This window comes from Cucurbitaria berberidis (genome assembly GCF_010015615.1).
Source record: "Cucurbitaria berberidis CBS 394.84 unplaced genomic scaffold K460scaffold_4, whole genome shotgun sequence".
Classification (NCBI taxonomy): domain Eukaryota; kingdom Fungi; phylum Ascomycota; class Dothideomycetes; order Pleosporales; family Cucurbitariaceae; genus Cucurbitaria; species Cucurbitaria berberidis.
In genome coordinates this window covers 1452196-1467474 of record NW_024468938.1, presented here as the reverse complement: position 1 = coordinate 1467474, position 15279 = coordinate 1452196, and the positions used below count along the sequence as shown (strand labels likewise).

The window sequence follows — 15279 nt, the reverse complement described above, 5'->3', positions numbered from 1 at the left end:
GGTGGATTGATCATGCTAAACATTGTTGTAATGAATGGGAGGGAGTTCACCCAGTAAGTCGATAACAGCTACATGTGAGCTTGAAGGTAACATGATGCAGTGGACTCATCGTCAGCACAAGGTGTGGATACGGAATCATGGTATGCCTCGTCTCTCCTTTAAGAGGATACCCAAAGCGCCTACCCCCTAGTTGAGCTATCGCTGGTTCTGTGAAAGTACTTTGAGTGCGGAGATGTTCGTCTCTCCTTTACCAGTAATACGCTGACCATCATGCCAATAGGAGATCATAAAACCATTTCCATAGGACCTTCTAACTGGAACATCAAGCTACAACGCGTCGTCTGTAGGGATATTAAGGCCGATTTCGACGAAATCGTTGAGAAGTTGCGAGATGACCTAATGGATACTGAGGAGAAAATATGTTCTGTCCTCGATGACATGATTGCTGAAATGCAAAGTAAAAGCTCTACTATGCGTATCAAATCACGGCTAATTCAAGATAGACAATCGTCCAGAAATGTCTCCCAGGGCTCTCGGCTACATAGACCGCTTAGAGTTAACGAAGAACGAGGTCGGTATCTTATTTGACAAGATTGTAGAAATACTGAAGGGTTTCTTTACGTATGTAAACCAAAATCGCATACTCAAACCTTAATAACTAACTACCTATAAGCCTACAACGGACGAACTCATGCGAATACAATGTGGAAACGAGTTATCTGAAAGAGGGTATGGACAAATTGTATAATTCAAGCAACCGGGCGCGTCCAGAAACCCGTAGTAAGACCTTGCATAGTGTACGGTGTCAGGTCTTCAGGGAAGGACTATGCGATGCGGTTAGGAGTCCATACATGGGCATCTACACTAATCTAGAAATGGCTTGTAACTCGGAGAAGGAAAGGATCAACAACCTCATCACAGGAGATCTCAGAAAAGTGTTCGCCCAACTGTCCGCCAATCTTGAGAATATGCGACCAACACACAACTGCCATGAGTCTCGGACCACGGCCAAAATGGAAGATACACTTCAACAGTTGAAGAAGTTAAAGGAAAAGAATTTGTCCATGCACAACGATCTCCTCGTGGAGAGTTGGTATGGATCTTAGCAGTTAATCAGGAGCTGCCATGTAGAGTTACGACTCGCTTATAGTCGAGGCTTCAGATGTATCTCATCGCTGGGAGGGATTGAACCAAAATCAGTTCTCTAAGACCATGCATCTGTCCATAATGGAACTCGCAGTTGCCGACTACGTCTCGGCGACAGCTTATATACTCTACAACACAGTTCACATATATATCCTACAAATCAAGGATTCCTTGTCTCCATCACTTGACTAAATCGTGCTACGGAATGCTGCCGCTATGAAGATCGCAAGATGCCTGGAGCTCAAAGAATACGAGAAGCGAGAGAGCGCACCGCCGTCAAACACCATAGCCTTGGTAGCTACCAAACTTGCGTGGCAGGCTCTAGTCCGATTCGATTCTCCAGAAGGACGAAGATTAGCTGACGTTGTGAAATCAGCAGTGAACGGTGTTTTTGAGCCGCCCTGTCTATACGAACAAGAGCAGATACACACTAGATTGATGGTACTAGACCAATCATTTTGCGCTCAATATGACGCAAAAGTTCCGGTCGCCATCCATGTGGGCGCTCTCAATGGCACAAATGATGCGGGCATCGGAATACGAACCGGACGTTATTAATATCGGCACCTAATTCATAGTCCTACGTAGAACTAAGAAACTCTGCAATCTATACGGGTTCTAAGGTCTACGATATGATATAGCAATGCAGTTAGGCATATAGGACGTAGTTAGGTCATCCCATAATCGTAAGCTGCTGCTATATTGTGAATTGGTCCACTAGCACGCGTACAAGAATAACACATGCCGAAGGCTAATACAAACATTGGTTTGCAGAGAGCTCTCCGAGCTTTACAAATTTTTTCTTCTCATGACGATGCACCCTCTAGTTCTCCAAGGAGAGCTATTGGAGAAGGCGGTAAATACATTAACGTAACTAACAAGAGTGCAAACACGACAAGCACTAGACTAAGAACAAGGCAGTCACACTCACGTAAAGCGTCCCTAGAAGGCAATAATACCCCGCGGCCGAGATTCGATTCTCTCTTCTAGCTAAATTTGATATGCGGGGAGTAACTTATGTAGGTTTTTCAAGTTATGTAGCCAAGCGATGGCGTCAATCTCGCAATGAATTCGTTATATGTTCCCATCCCAAGGCCAACTTCTGTGGAGTATTTGGGAGTCAAGCTATATCTGACAAACTAAGCATTCTAGCTTTACGTCGGGGGTAATACCGTCAATTACCATATCAACTTGCGGTAGGTCACGTTGAAGAAGACGCACCGAGTCCCTACATTAAGAAGTGCGATTCGCTAGCATGACACTCGTCATATTACTCGGCGCAAGAATAGAGCGAGCTTGAGTGAAAAATATTAATGTCATCAAGCACACGAAAAAAGTGATGGAAACATGCTTTTGCTGTGGTATCGAAATCGTAACCGTAGTCTAACATAATGCCGTGACGCCAGACTCCATGATTCTGTGTTTCCTCATCTGTGAGAACCTATGCTTGCTTTTCGAATTCATCGTCGTTCCACTCGAGAGCCGATCCCGAAACCATCCAGGCTTTACTCGTCGACGTCCATAGCGTCAACGCCACCGCCGACCTTCATCTTCAACTTCCTCTTGCTCTTGCTCTTAGGCAGCGTCTCCTCAAGATCGCTGTCCAGCTCACTCTCCTCGGCCGCAATCTCCTTCCTTCTCGCCGCGACCTTCTCCTTGACCTTCTGCAGGTCGACTTGCACGTCCTCTTGCTCCAATTCCTCCTTCGCCCACCTCTCACTCGGTGGCAGCAAGTGCTGGTTCTCCTCGACGAGTTTCCTGTCCTCCTCGCGCTGCCTCTGCTTGTTGCCGCGCATGCGGGCCTTGTAGAAGGCCCTCTCTCTCCTTGCCCTAATCTCGGATACCCGTGACATGGCCTTGAGCGTGGTGTGTACGAGGTCGCGGTTGTAACGCACGGGGATGTTGCGGCGCTGGGCGAAGGTGAGGGTGCTATCGACGGTCATTTCCTTGCCGTGGGCGCGGCGGAAAGACTTTGTCCAAGCGAGCTTGCGAGGGTTGCGCTTCATCTTGAAGTTCTTGTGGCATTTTGATTTGCAGAAGCGGAAGGCTTTTGCGTCGTTGCGGACTGCACAATCATGGTCAGCAGTATCCTAGATGAAGTGGAAGAGTCGCATACCAAATGTGATACCCTTGGACGGGTACACAGGCGCCGAGCAGAAATAGCACGTCTCGATCCTCATCTTGTCGGTTGGGCGCGATTGTCGTCGCTGTCGCCGAGGGGGAAAAGGTGAAGAGGTGGAGAGGTAGTATTGCCCGCCGCCGACATCTCTCGAAAATTGTAGCGGCCCGCCAAGATTTTGCTGCACTGACCAATTGGTGGAAGGAGCCAATGACAGAGCACGACGACCGCGGCTTCCGCCATTTTTCTTCCGAGGGACCATCACGACGACGACGACGCCATTCAATCATCGAATCTTCGCAACTTCCTTTCTGCGAAACGCAATAGCAAGCGCTGTAGGAAACAGTCATGTCTGCTTGGGTCTGGATTGCTGGTGCGGGTGCCGCTGCTTTCTTCGTACGCCTCCCCGTACTCTTCATTTCATTCCGGTGAAGCAGTGGAGAGCTGCACGCTGCAAACACTGTGTTGCGCACTCTTTCTAGTGCCATGTATGCTGACAGCATTCCAATCAGGGTCGTGCAGCACTCGTCGCATTACGAAGGTCAGGCGGTGGCGCCGGCCCATTGGGACGTAGTTTCTACAAAGGTGGCTTCGAGCCAAAGATGACACGGAGAGAAGCTGCTCTGATATTGGAAATGCCGTACGCCCGCCACCAACTCTTCACTTCGGATACGGGAATGGCAGAATGCTGACACGCTACAGCGAACGAGGCATTACGAAAGAGCTCCTACGAAAGAAGCACCGATCGCTCATGCTCTTGAACCATCCCGATCGAGGCGGCAGCCCATACCTAGCGACCAAAGTTAATGAAGCAAAAGAGTTACTGGAAAAGGAAGTCAAATAAGGTGGGAAGGAAGAGCAGTTGTATATCAAGACTTGTATTATATCATGGCCCGGATCCGCTGCATCAGCATGGCGTTGGTTTGATTTGGACAGGAAGCTACATGGTCATCTTTGAGGGCGACACTAGAGATTTTCGAATGTACCTGGCAGTAGGTCAGCTGTCAAGCTATTGTTAATACCCACAACTCCCCCATTTTCGTTATTCCATTGCTCATCCTATCCGCCAGTAATTCAAGCCATGGTCAAGCTCATGCATCTGTAAACTAGAAGAGTGGTATAGGTTACTAGCGGCAGTCCCTCAAGCCTTTTCCTACGCGGAGAACAGTTCACGTATTCCTTAATTCCTTCAGACGTAAGACTAGGGGAGCCACGCAAACACAGCCTCTACAGCCAGGGCCGGTAAACACAGGAAAGTCACAAACGATGTTAGCGTTACACTCGGACTACACCCAGACAAACTCTAGAATACATCCGTAGTCCTCAAACGACAGGGTTGTCATCCCTGCTATCTTGAACCTGAGCCTGGGGCTGAGCTTGGATATTTTCATCAAAGTGGTCTTTGTTGTTCACAATCATATCAAGGGCGCATTGTGCGCGCGACCAACTGAGCCCTCGACCTCCCCCTAGAAGCTTGTTACGAGGCTTACTCTGTCGCGTAATTCCTTTCATGGCATTGTTCAGCCTGCATCGCTGACAATGTTGCTGTTCGGAAATGGATACTGCAGGATCGCGGGACACACCATGGGAAGTCCTTAAGCGCCGAACGAATTGGGCCTGCCCTTGTAAATAGCAACGTGGTTTCGAGGCATGAGTTCCTGGAACCCGGAATGAAGGTGATCTCCACTGATGTAGTCAATGATAGGCTCATGGAACATTCCAAATGACCGGCCCATCATAAGCCTTGGCGATATCCAGCCACCATGACACTGACATCTACAAGGGCTCGTCTATCGGCGTTCGACAACTTGTCTTTGTGGTGACTATCCAACACAGGCTGCCGAGTGCAACTGTGAGGTAGGTAGGTTATTAATTTCCCTTCGGGCCTTGGGGAATGTAGCTACGACGCGGGGCAATGGTGGGGCAGCTAACGGCCTCAAATCACGTCCCACGAGATGACGGCCAACTCCGACGCTTACTGCCGGCTTGATGAATGACCGAGCGATAGTTCGCATGTATTCGGCTCTTTTTGACAACTTCACAGCCCTTTCAACTTCATACGCTCCCTAGAAAGGCTCTCCCACAGGCTCTTTGCTGTCACAATGACAACGGAAAGTACCGAAGGGCTCACGCGCGAGCAGCTCGCCTTCTTCAATGAGAATGGCTATCTGCTAATACCAGACGCGCTATCACAAGAGACGGTCAAAGAGCTTCTAGGAGAGACAAACAAATTGCTCAATGACTTTACATTGGATGACCATCCAATGACCAAGTTCTCAACTGGCGGCGACGATGGCGCAGACCATGTAGGCGACAAGTACTTTCTCGACTCTGGAGACAAAGTGCGGTTCTTCTTTGAAGAAGGTATGTAATGTCAACAAAGGCGCTTGAAATTCAAATAATGACGCACACCATAGATGCCTTCGACGCCACTGGTACCCTAACCAAGCCTAAACACCGCGCCATCAACAAAATAGGCCACTACCTCCACGAACTCTCCCCCTCGTTCCGCAAGATCTCACTTTCTCCCCGTAACGCCGCGATCGCGCAATCTCTCTCCTTCCGGGACCCGCGTGTTCTACAATCCATGGTGATATGCAAGCAACCTGAGATAGGTGGAGCTGTACCACCGCACCAGGATAGCACGTTTTTGTATACAGATCCGCCAAGCGCGGTGGGGTATTGGTATGCGCTGGAAGATGCGACGAAGGAGAATGGCTGCTTGAGCTTTGCGCCGGGGAGTCATCGACGAGCTGCTATTGATAAGAGGTTTGTGCGAACGGGAGAGGCAGGAAGTGAGGGGACGGGGTTCATTGACAACGAGGGTGCGAGATACCCGAAGGGATTGAAGACAGAGCTCAATGGGGCGGCGAATGGGGAGAAGGAGTATGAGGTCGTAGAGAAGGAGGAGAGATATGACATGGGTGAGGTCAAAGCTGGCACGCTCGTTCTTATCCATGGCAATATCCTGCATAAGAGCGAGAAGAACACGAGTGGGAAAAGTCGGAATATATACACATTCCATGTCATTGAGGGCGACCAAACCTATGACGCGCAGAATTGGCTACAACCACCTGAGCAGGGCTTCTCGCGACTGTATACGGAGAATAAGGCGGCAAACGGTGCAGACTCAGGTAGTAGACTTGCGAAGGATTGGTAGATTCAACAAATGTGATTGCAAGGCCTGTATTATTGTGGCTACGTTTTGCTCTGTACACATAGCCCAATGCCAGTAAGCACAAATGCCATGCCTATCCAGGTATCTAAACATAATCCAATTAGCCTTCTCTGACATCGAATGCGCACGATGTAGCCTACCTCGACTTATGACCTTCTTCTCGGCCCACCACTCCCCCAGCACCGTGAACAAGAAGGCCAGTGAGTTCGTGATAGGCACCGTGAGACTTAACTCGGCTTTCCCAATTAGGATGAAGAACCACACACTCCCCGTAACGTTCAGCAGGAGGGGTACTGCGTACGCTGGCCTTGAAAGCACGCCGATTACTGCGTAGACTACCCCGAGTATCTTCTTCTTGAGCCACGAGTTGTTGGGATCGGTGAGGGAAGGACGGTGCGGAGGTGTGTAGTTCCTATTTCAGTTTAGTCGAGTGTATCATGGAAGGGTGAGACTAGACGTACATGGCAGCTTTTCGCATGAAAGGAGTGGTCAGGCCCCAGCACGCGCCAACCATCAGAAAGCCCAAGATCCAGCGGAAGACTGAGGGCTCGGCTTCATCCTGTATTGGCGCATCAGGATCCATTGTGCGATGAAACTTTGCTGCTGAATGAAACTATGATGATGTCAAGATGTGAACACATATGACACATGCGAGAAGGATAGGCGGACGCGTTCCAAACGAGGGTCAATAATGGCAGGGTGTGCTGTCGTGCTCGGTGAGCTCGTGGAAGCCGTGATGCGGTTCCTGGGCCGCGAAGACGCATGACACGCCGTGGCACCTGGAGGCCCCTGCGCCGCAACAACATCGAAAATCAAAAGCCAACGCTGTTCCTTGCCTCCACTCATCGCAAACGGCCGCGATCGTCATGGAGCATCACCAAATGCTCATCTCTGGAGCGCCGATACAGAACAGTACACCCTGTGCCTGCTCTTGCGACAACAGCAGCAACGGCAAAGAGCCCGGGACTACGTACCTAGGACCAGCAGCAGGATGCAGTCACCCGATGGGCCCACCAGTGAGACCCTTCCGGATCACTACCATGAGAGGATATTGGCCCTCTCACGCCATCTGCTCATCCAAAATTTTCAAACTTCCTCGTCTCGACTCGTCTCGAGTAAGCGGAGCGCGCGATGCAACCCTCCAGCGAAATTTCTGACGCTCCATCGGATAGCGAGCAACATGGACATCTTTCATCCGATTTCCTGGGTCCACTGCTAGTCTCCATTTTTCCATTGAATACCCTCTATGACATCTCTTCTCTGCTCTCTCAATTCCGCTTTGCTATGTTTCTTAATTCCGCGGGCTGGGAGGCCTGCATGCGGCATGTGTCACCATCACATTCCAAACGGTCGGTATTTCCGGTGGCGGGTTTGTCCATTACGATGAAAATTTCTCTTCGTTACGGCGACATCTACGACAGCTTACGTCCGTAGGTCTCGATAAGGCTGCAATACCCTAAATGTTGCAAGCGAAGCCACTGTCAGGTTGTCTACACGACTTGATGACCAGGACGCCCACCAGCAAATGCGAGTCAGATGCACGAACAAAGAAAAGCACGCTAGTTGGCTGCTGTGTAACGGGTACCTGCGGCTGGACAACGGCCTCAAGAACGTAACCCTACATCCGGTATGTGGCTGCATTCAGCATGCCCCAACCCTCGTCACGGATTGCCCAACCACCCCGGAATTTCAGCATTTGTGACGTTTGACACTTTGGCGGTGCAAACGCCTCAAAATTTCCTGAAACATAAGGGTTGTGGCTTGGGTCAGCCTCCATTCCGCCCTGAGTCGCTAAGTTTAGCTGGAATGCACTCAATGTAGGAGAGGCTGGCAAGAACTCTCCCCATCTGGAATACCACAGTATATATCGAGTCTAGGTAGGTTTGTTTAGCATGTTTGTTTTCTGCATCATTGGCGCGCTACAAAGCTGTCCCTGCAGACTCGCAACCATTACCCATCTTTCCAGCAAGGCACACGTACGTGTTACATTCAGCGCGTTATCGTCCCCTCTTTTACCTCGTTGCAACACAACACCTCTCTACCAGTTACCTGGTTGCTTCAATCAACACGTGAAAGACAGGCCAAATGACCTCGTTACTACAACACTCTTCGGATATCCCAATGCGGCCAAACCGCAACAAAGACATGGACGTCGTTGACCTGGACCAGCTCTTTGAGGACTACGGTGAGACGGACCTGCTCCAACACTTCAACGATCCCACAGCCGACCGGTCCAGCTCCGACGATCTGGCACATCTCTTTGACCTCCCCTCGTCGAATGAGAGCGACTTGTTCGGAACTGAGACTATACTCGATCGGGAGGAGGCTGCTTGGCACAAGGCTCCCAGGAAGTGCGAACAAAACCCAGCCTCACCCATGCTTAATGATTCTTCCTCATTCTGCATTGATTCGAAAGCGCAGACGTCATTGAGCGACTCAGAGTTGCTTAGCTTTGAAGATCTGTTCGAGTTGGAGCGAAATCAACTGCGCTCTATCTCTCAGCCTTCCACACCACGACCCCACACCCACACCACACGATCAGTCAAGAAGGCTGTATCGTTCAACGATCGAGCAACCAGTCGCGGCGTTCAGAAATCCCTGAAGAAATCGCCTTCCACATCTTTCGCCAAAATGATGCAACCAATGTACTACCGTTCACCCATTCCGGATGTCTGGACACGCAAGATGGACACTCCAGCAGACGCCTTTCACCTTCGAGGACCTTCAAGTGGCATTTCCTCGCCTCCTCTATCATCGAAAATCGTCCAGCATGAAAATGGGAACGGCTTTTTCGCCCAAGAACATCACCAGGCTTACACCGACACCCATTCATCACGCTCAGGCGACGAGCCTCACACCCCAGGCATCGACTTCTCAAACTACCAATTAACACCGCAAGCATCACCTGGCATGGGAGTCTCAAGTAATGGCAGTAACCACTTCGACGACCATATGGGCCTGACGTTTAGCTCCTCAGCGTCCAGTGCGGCTCTTTCAGCCTTACAGACCCCGCCCTCCTCTCTCCGGCTACCCATGACAACTTGGGGCACCGACACCTCGCCTAGCCTGGACTTTGGATTCTCAGCCTCGCCAGAGTTCCCCGGCTCCAGTAAGACAGCAGGTTGGTGGAATGACGATGCCGCCAACCAGGGGTCAGCCTGCCCGGGTTACCGCGAGAGCAATTCCAGGTCGACAAGCCAAACTATGGGTCTTGTGAACGGAGGCATGAATGGCCTGGGCATTTCGTGCGACACAGCAGCTTTTGGCCACTTTTCCGGACTTGGTGTGAGCGATGGCTTGCCCGGAGCTCCAGCTCCGTCCTTTGACGTGGGGAGTTTCAACGCCATGTACCCCACGCCACCTCAGCAACACATCGTCTCTATCGGGCATCGCCCGTTGTCGCGCTCACCATCACCTTGCCCGCAACCAAGGTTTCATCGACGTAGGCCAAGCTCGCAGTCGCATGCGTCTCACCATCGCGCGTCACACTCGAGCACGGCATCCAGCAGAAGGAAGTCAAGTAACTCGAGCCAGCAGTCTTCAAGACAGCTTTCAAGCGGCAACGTGGGCTTCGTCAACTTCACACCAGACGATAGCCGGAAGATCCTGACCGGCGTTGCACCGAGTGGATCGAGCAAGACCAAAGCGCGGAGAGAAAAAGAAGCCGCAGAGAAGAGAAGGAAGCTTAGTCAGGCTGCCATGAAAGCGGTCATGGAAGCTGGCGGCGACGTCGATAGCCTACGCCGTCTGGAGAGAGAGGGATTACTTGTCCTTGAAAATTGAGATTCGTTTCATTTCAGGTCAAACCGGAGTTTGGAGCACGTATAGGAGGCACATGTTATTCCTTTGCCAACCTTAACCTAATTTGGACGACCAAAGTAGCGTCACCACATAGTTGTATGGGGATGTAATGTGTCTATAACACGGCGAAAAGTAAATCGCACCGACAGAAGAATTTTAATACCACAATTTAGCACTATAACTCGTTCCATTTCAGTGACATGTTGCTTCTGATTCGAGCGGGCATTCCCACATATCCTATTTTGCGCCAATGCTTACAGTGAGATTGTCATGACATGCTTCTTATCTTAGTCTACGCCTTGCCTCGCCGACAGCCTTGCCTCCCCGACGACCTTTCCTTTATCAAGCTTAGTTTATCACGCCAACTCGGCTGAGCCCGCCTGGGCGTTGCTTGCTAGCAGCATGTTGAGAGAAGTTTCAAGTTCCCTTATCGTTGAGTCGTGATAATACATACCCCAATTGCGCATTGTCGGATTTGATCTCTCGTTGCGATATATCCAGGTAGTTCATCCTCCCGCTTCGAGCTCTAGCCTCGCTAGTACAGTTTCAACGACACCCTTTGCTCCCACGCCTGTCTCCACACCACCCAGACTCTTCTCTTCTGCCTCTAGTTCCACAGCACCTTCGTAGACCTTTACAATCATGTTTTCGTCGACTTTTGTCCCACATGCTACCAGACCCTTGATCAATGTGCTGACCCTTGTGATCTCGCGCATGACCGCTGGCTCGATCTCGTCGTTCTGGCTCGAATACAATGTCTCCGTAACACTCTCGTCTAGCCTGTTGATGCCGACTTCCTTCGGATCCGCATTGGTTGTGATGTGTTTCGAGATGAAGATGTACCCGTTGACACCGAGGACAACATCGATCTCGCCGGCTGCGGTGTTGAGCGTGAAGACTTGGCGGCGTGAGCGAACTACGCCTCCTCGTCTCGAGAGAATACCTCCCCCAGCACCGGTCAGGCTTGTAAAGAGTCCGTTCCTCAGCTTCCCGTACTTCAAACTCCTCGTATGCAAACTCGCTGTGTTATCCTGATGCAGACTCTGCACTTCGGCAACCAATAAATCACCCTCGGAAAAGAAAGTCCGTATGTTTAGCTCATCTACCGCCGTCCTGCGCCTCAGTATGCCACCCGGCAAATTTATGCTGCTTAGTGGTAGGTTGGCGAGCATAGGCGCTGCGATATCGACGCTCCACTTTTTGGTTTGCACAGAGACTATGCGGCCAACGACGAGATCACCAATCTCAGGCTGATACCGTGCGCGTAATGGCTGCACCGACAATAGCTTATTTGTCTTGTGTAAGTGGCCCGCGACAGTGGATATTATGGTGCTGTCGCCAACGGGGACGTATGTGCCGTGGCCGCGCATCCATTGTGGGTCGGACGTTATGTGCTCGCCGGGTGTAACTATGGATTTTGTTTGTGACGTGGGGAAGTCGTCGTCGGACATGTCGACATCGGAATCATCGTCGTCTCTGGCATCGCGACGGGGCGGGAGAGGTGCGCTGGGTGGGAGGATGGAGACGGGCATTGTAGCGAAAGCTAGCCTTTTGGGGCACTGAGAGAGACTTTGTGTGATGCTGTATGTAAGCGACTATCTGTGGAACAGCCTGTTATAGGTGAAAGGTAGGTTGTAAGTATCACGGACGGTGTATCGCAATGTCGTTTTGTCTCAGAGCGAGCTTTGGAAATTTTGGCGGGGATTCAAGATCCCCGTCGACGCCATCCTAAAAAGGCTTAGCCCGTCACGTCCACCTTCTGCAGTCGCGACCGTCTCTCGACGTCATCTCATCAACAATATTGCATCTCAACCCATAGCACATTGAACAGAGGAGATCGGACGGAGGCCATAGTTTCTACAAAAGAAATGCCGCCAGCCTCAGCCTCAGCAAGCTATACCTACTTCAACGACCCGTTCATCTCGGCCCTTGATGCAGCCTCTCCAGTCAACGCCCGTGATGACCCAAACTACTACTCACGCTATCCACGCTCGCTCATAACCACCTCAAACCTCCATACGTTCATGAATGGTACTGGATCCGCGGTGTACGACTCACTGGCCCCTTTACTGGAATCAACGAACCACGAACTCATCCTCGTAACCTGCTTCTGGGCGCGGTCCGCATCGCTTGAAAGGCTCAATCAAATCCTGCGTACACTATCTGAGAAGGCCATAACGAGGGGGACAGAGAAGATCCGCGTGCGGCTGTGCTTTTCAAGTTCATCGTTGTTTCAAAAATTATTCCACAAGCAATCCGTCACCGGACAACCATACCCGCCTTCAGTATGGACGAAATCACTTGGCCTCCCTGATCCCAGAGAGCTCGGTGGTCTGGACATACGAATCAAGTCTATATTTCTCTTGCCGTTCAGCGTCATGCATCCCAAGTTTATGATCATTGACCGGAAAACAGCGATATTGCCAAGTTGCAATATTAGTTGGGAAGAGTGGTTTGAGGGCGCTGTCACTCTGAGCGGACCAGTTGTGGATCAATTTATAAAGTTCTACCATACTTTCTGGGAACAGCGGGACGCGCCTGTGCTCCAGAGTGCGAGCAGCGATCAGAATGCGAGAGGCCACTCAAGTCACGAAGATGGCATCGATATCGACAGCAGTCAGAAGAGCTTGCTCAAATCATCGGTCCAGCTATCAGCTTCCGGTATCCGTACAGTCTTTCTACCGAGCCCGCACCGCAGGAATCCACGCCTCCGCCCTTTCGCTTCTCCGGATGCCGTCCTTGCCCCTCCGACACCGCTGAATACGTTCCTGCTGACTCTGTTCGCAAAAGCAGAGAGGAGTATACGTATCCAGACACCAAACATCACCGCGCCGCCCATCCTGTCGGCACTCTTCAAAGCACTCGGCCGCGGCATCGATGTGCAGATTCTGACTTCTGAACGACTAATGGTTCTCGAACAACTCGTCACAGCTGGGACCACAACGTCACGCTGCATCAAGAAACTGATTAGGCGTTACCAGTTATTGTCCTCAAGTTCACGCCGACCATTGAGCGACGAAGAAGCAGCTATCTCGCCACCAAGACCTGGTCGACTACGCGTGTCCTACTTTGAACCTCTCAACGGACCGAAGAAGAGAGGCCAAGAGGGTGGCGAACCGCAGCAATCGCATCTGAAGATGACAATCGTGGATGACGAAGTGCTTGTCCTAGGGTCCGGGAACTTGGATCGAGCGAGCTGGTTCACGAGTCAGGAGCTGGGAGTTGCGTTCTTTGATAAGGACTTGGTGAATTTGGTAGGAAGCGCAGTGAATGAGGGTATGCAGGGGAGGAGTAAGACTGTCTTTGATAGTCACGAATAATTTTGTGGGTAAGATACGTGTACAGGCCCGGTCAAGAAGGCCGCGGCCACACAGTAAAGCATACGGTATATCGCTATTGTTGAAGTTTTAACAAGAGCTAGAGCTGAATATTATTACACCCCATGGAGTGATCTCCAATCACAGACACAGCATTTCGGACATTCCATATTTCCAGTGAACCACGGGTATTCAGACTTCACCACAAACCCATTTGCTTAAGGCATCACAATCGCATAAGGGAAGGAATGGAAAGCTCAAAAACACAGACAAAGTTGGTAGTGAAACTCTAAACTCGAACGAAAGCGAATGCTTACAAAAATTGCCTCGGGCCTTTGCGAAGTCGATGAGAGCGTACCCTACTATCAAACGACTCGTCCTAAAATCATTGTTTGCGTCGCGACCTTACCTAAACGCACCATGGGACCGCACTGGCGAGGGAGGTTGCACCATTTGGTACTCCTCCCGGTTGAGCCTCTGCGCCTCACTCATCCCACCTTGGTCCCTGTTGCTTTCCCACCCTACTCTCGATCTCTGTGTACCCTTGTCCAACGTATCCAACAAGAAACCTAGGCAGATATATATCGCAACCACCAAGAACTCCTCAATAACCGACATCATTACAAGCACCGCCACACTTCCTGTAATGAGGTTGAATAGATGATTGTGACCAAACACCACGCACGCCGAGTATACCAGTCGAACTAGAACCAGTGGCAGTGCGAAGGCGATGGCAACTGGGACTCTGCGCTCTTTCTTTGGCACCACGGAAATCTCTTTGACGGAAGTAAGGAAACCGATGACGATACCGGCGAACGCGATGATAAATAAGATGACGCCTACTTTGCTCGTTGTAGGAATTTCTTGGGTGCCATCAGATTGGTAGTTTCCAGTTGTACCGCCGACGATACTGAGGATGAGTCCGACTGTAATGAGGAGCAGTACGATGCGGAAGTGTTTGGTAGTGGACAGTGTTGTGGTTTTTGCGTTGACGACATATACACTGGGATTGGTTAGTTATCATGAAGAGGTTAGAGAGAAGTGATTATAGTAAGTACAATCTACCCAGCATCCCCAGCGTCGCTAACATTAATGGCGTGAGGCCAATGGAGTCAATGACTATTGTGGCTGTGATTAAGCCCGTGGAGTGGTTGTTGTGCGATATAAACTGGCATATTGCGCCAGCGATGCGGACGGTGCAGAGAATGAGCGTATAGATCCAACCCGACGAACGATTAAAACCATGCCGGAAGCAGACAAATAAAGCAAGGATGGCAGTGGGGATATAGAAGATCAGTTCAATGACTGAGACTATGTCGCGGGCGTACAACATACTGAGGGGATATCAGTGTGGACTGTTGGTGTGTTTTGCGAGCGATGAAAGGCAAGGAGAGGAGTTTGCGGGCTTGGTGAGCAAATTAGATACTCCATGTTTACAACTGGTCCTTATATGGAGCTCAATGTGGCTGCGCACACTGAAGCTGGGTCCACTTCACGATACGTCTTCCCGAAGTGGAAGTGTCGATCAACTCGGCTATGGTCGTCCTAAACAGGAAACCACTTCGTTAGCGCGCCGCGCCGTCATGTCGTGCAAACCTCACACTCGTTCCCCATCTCGATCCACCTCTAATCTCACTTGCATCAACAAGCTCCTGACTCGAATTTGAGTCTAGCTTACCGCCTTTCGGAAATATTGCGTGCGCGGCGCTGAATCAGCC

General features: G+C 50.7%; 9 protein-coding genes across 9 annotated transcripts; 5 read left to right on the top strand and 4 right to left on the bottom strand.

Moving 5' to 3' along the window:
* Positions 1-361: 361 nt before the first annotated feature.
* On the top strand, positions 362-1328 carry K460DRAFT_140232 (uncharacterized protein). The gene is made up of 2 exons (XM_040926745.1): positions 362-621; positions 674-1328. The coding sequence occupies exons 1-2, from the start codon at positions 518-520 to the stop codon at positions 1104-1106; spliced, it is 537 nt and encodes a 178-aa protein (XP_040785712.1). The 5' UTR covers positions 362-517; the 3' UTR covers positions 1107-1328.
* A 1323-nt stretch (positions 1329-2651) lies between these two features.
* K460DRAFT_291178 (uncharacterized protein) lies at positions 2652-3326 on the bottom strand (the record flags this gene model as incomplete). Its single annotated transcript, XM_040929257.1, has 2 exons — positions 2652-3211; positions 3263-3326. The coding sequence occupies 2 exons, from the start codon at positions 3324-3326 to the stop codon at positions 2652-2654; spliced, it is 624 nt and encodes a 207-aa protein (XP_040785711.1).
* A 211-nt stretch (positions 3327-3537) lies between these two features.
* Positions 3538-4427, top strand: K460DRAFT_368064 (uncharacterized protein). The gene is made up of 3 exons (XM_040933701.1): positions 3538-3661; positions 3778-3905; positions 3968-4427. The coding sequence occupies exons 1-3, from the start codon at positions 3614-3616 to the stop codon at positions 4107-4109; spliced, it is 318 nt and encodes a 105-aa protein (XP_040785710.1). The 5' UTR covers positions 3538-3613; the 3' UTR covers positions 4110-4427.
* Positions 4428-5228: 801 nt separating this feature from the next.
* K460DRAFT_140101 (phytanoyl-CoA dioxygenase family protein) lies at positions 5229-6885 on the top strand. Its single transcript, XM_040926744.1, has 3 exons — positions 5229-5629; positions 5683-6533; positions 6584-6885. The coding sequence occupies exons 1-2, from the start codon at positions 5368-5370 to the stop codon at positions 6423-6425; spliced, it is 1005 nt and encodes a 334-aa protein (XP_040785709.1). The 5' UTR covers positions 5229-5367; the 3' UTR covers positions 6426-6533; positions 6584-6885.
* K460DRAFT_289989 (uncharacterized protein) lies at positions 6464-7026 on the bottom strand (the record flags this gene model as incomplete). Its single annotated transcript, XM_040929163.1, has 3 exons — positions 6464-6528; positions 6584-6855; positions 6905-7026. The coding sequence occupies 3 exons, from the start codon at positions 7024-7026 to the stop codon at positions 6464-6466; spliced, it is 459 nt and encodes a 152-aa protein (XP_040785708.1).
* Positions 7027-8588: 1562 nt separating this feature from the next.
* Positions 8589-10226, top strand: K460DRAFT_289322 (uncharacterized protein; the record flags this gene model as incomplete). Its single annotated transcript, XM_040929112.1, has 2 exons — positions 8589-9760; positions 9896-10226. 2 exons carry the CDS (start codon positions 8589-8591, stop codon positions 10224-10226), a joined length of 1503 nt encoding a protein of 500 aa, XP_040785707.1.
* Positions 10227-10750: 524 nt separating this feature from the next.
* K460DRAFT_290210 (uncharacterized protein) lies at positions 10751-11776 on the bottom strand (the record flags this gene model as incomplete). Its single annotated transcript, XM_040929183.1, has 1 exon — positions 10751-11776. The coding sequence occupies one exon, from the start codon at positions 11774-11776 to the stop codon at positions 10751-10753; it is 1026 nt and encodes a 341-aa protein (XP_040785706.1).
* Positions 11777-12112: 336 nt separating this feature from the next.
* On the top strand, positions 12113-13564 carry K460DRAFT_287983 (phospholipase D/nuclease; the record flags this gene model as incomplete). The annotated part of the gene is made up of 1 exon (XM_040929010.1): positions 12113-13564. The coding sequence occupies one exon, from the start codon at positions 12113-12115 to the stop codon at positions 13562-13564; it is 1452 nt and encodes a 483-aa protein (XP_040785705.1).
* A 402-nt stretch (positions 13565-13966) lies between these two features.
* Positions 13967-14894, bottom strand: K460DRAFT_407506 (uncharacterized protein; the record flags this gene model as incomplete). Its single annotated transcript, XM_040937081.1, has 2 exons — positions 13967-14564; positions 14650-14894. 2 exons carry the CDS (start codon positions 14892-14894, stop codon positions 13967-13969), a joined length of 843 nt encoding a protein of 280 aa, XP_040785704.1.
* Positions 14895-15279: the final 385 nt, after the last annotated feature.

Coding starts and splice junctions, on each gene's coding strand:
- K460DRAFT_140101 (XM_040926744.1), top strand. CDS start 5,368: ATGACAACGGAAAGTACCGAAGGGCTCACGCGCGAGCAGCTCGCCTTC. Junction 5,630..5,682: donor GCGGTTCTTCTTTGAAGAAG/GTATGTAATGTC, acceptor CGCACACCATAG/ATGCCTTCGACGCCACTGGT.
- K460DRAFT_140232 (XM_040926745.1), top strand. CDS start 518: ATGTCTCCCAGGGCTCTCGGCTACATAGACCGCTTAGAGTTAACGAAG. Junction 622..673: donor ATACTGAAGGGTTTCTTTAC/GTATGTAAACCA, acceptor ACTACCTATAAG/CCTACAACGGACGAACTCAT.
- K460DRAFT_368064 (XM_040933701.1), top strand. CDS start 3,614: ATGTCTGCTTGGGTCTGGATTGCTGGTGCGGGTGCCGCTGCTTTCTTC. Junction 3,662..3,777: donor CGGGTGCCGCTGCTTTCTTC/GTACGCCTCCCC, acceptor CATTCCAATCAG/GGTCGTGCAGCACTCGTCGC. Junction 3,906..3,967: donor GCTCTGATATTGGAAATGCC/GTACGCCCGCCA, acceptor GACACGCTACAG/CGAACGAGGCATTACGAAAG.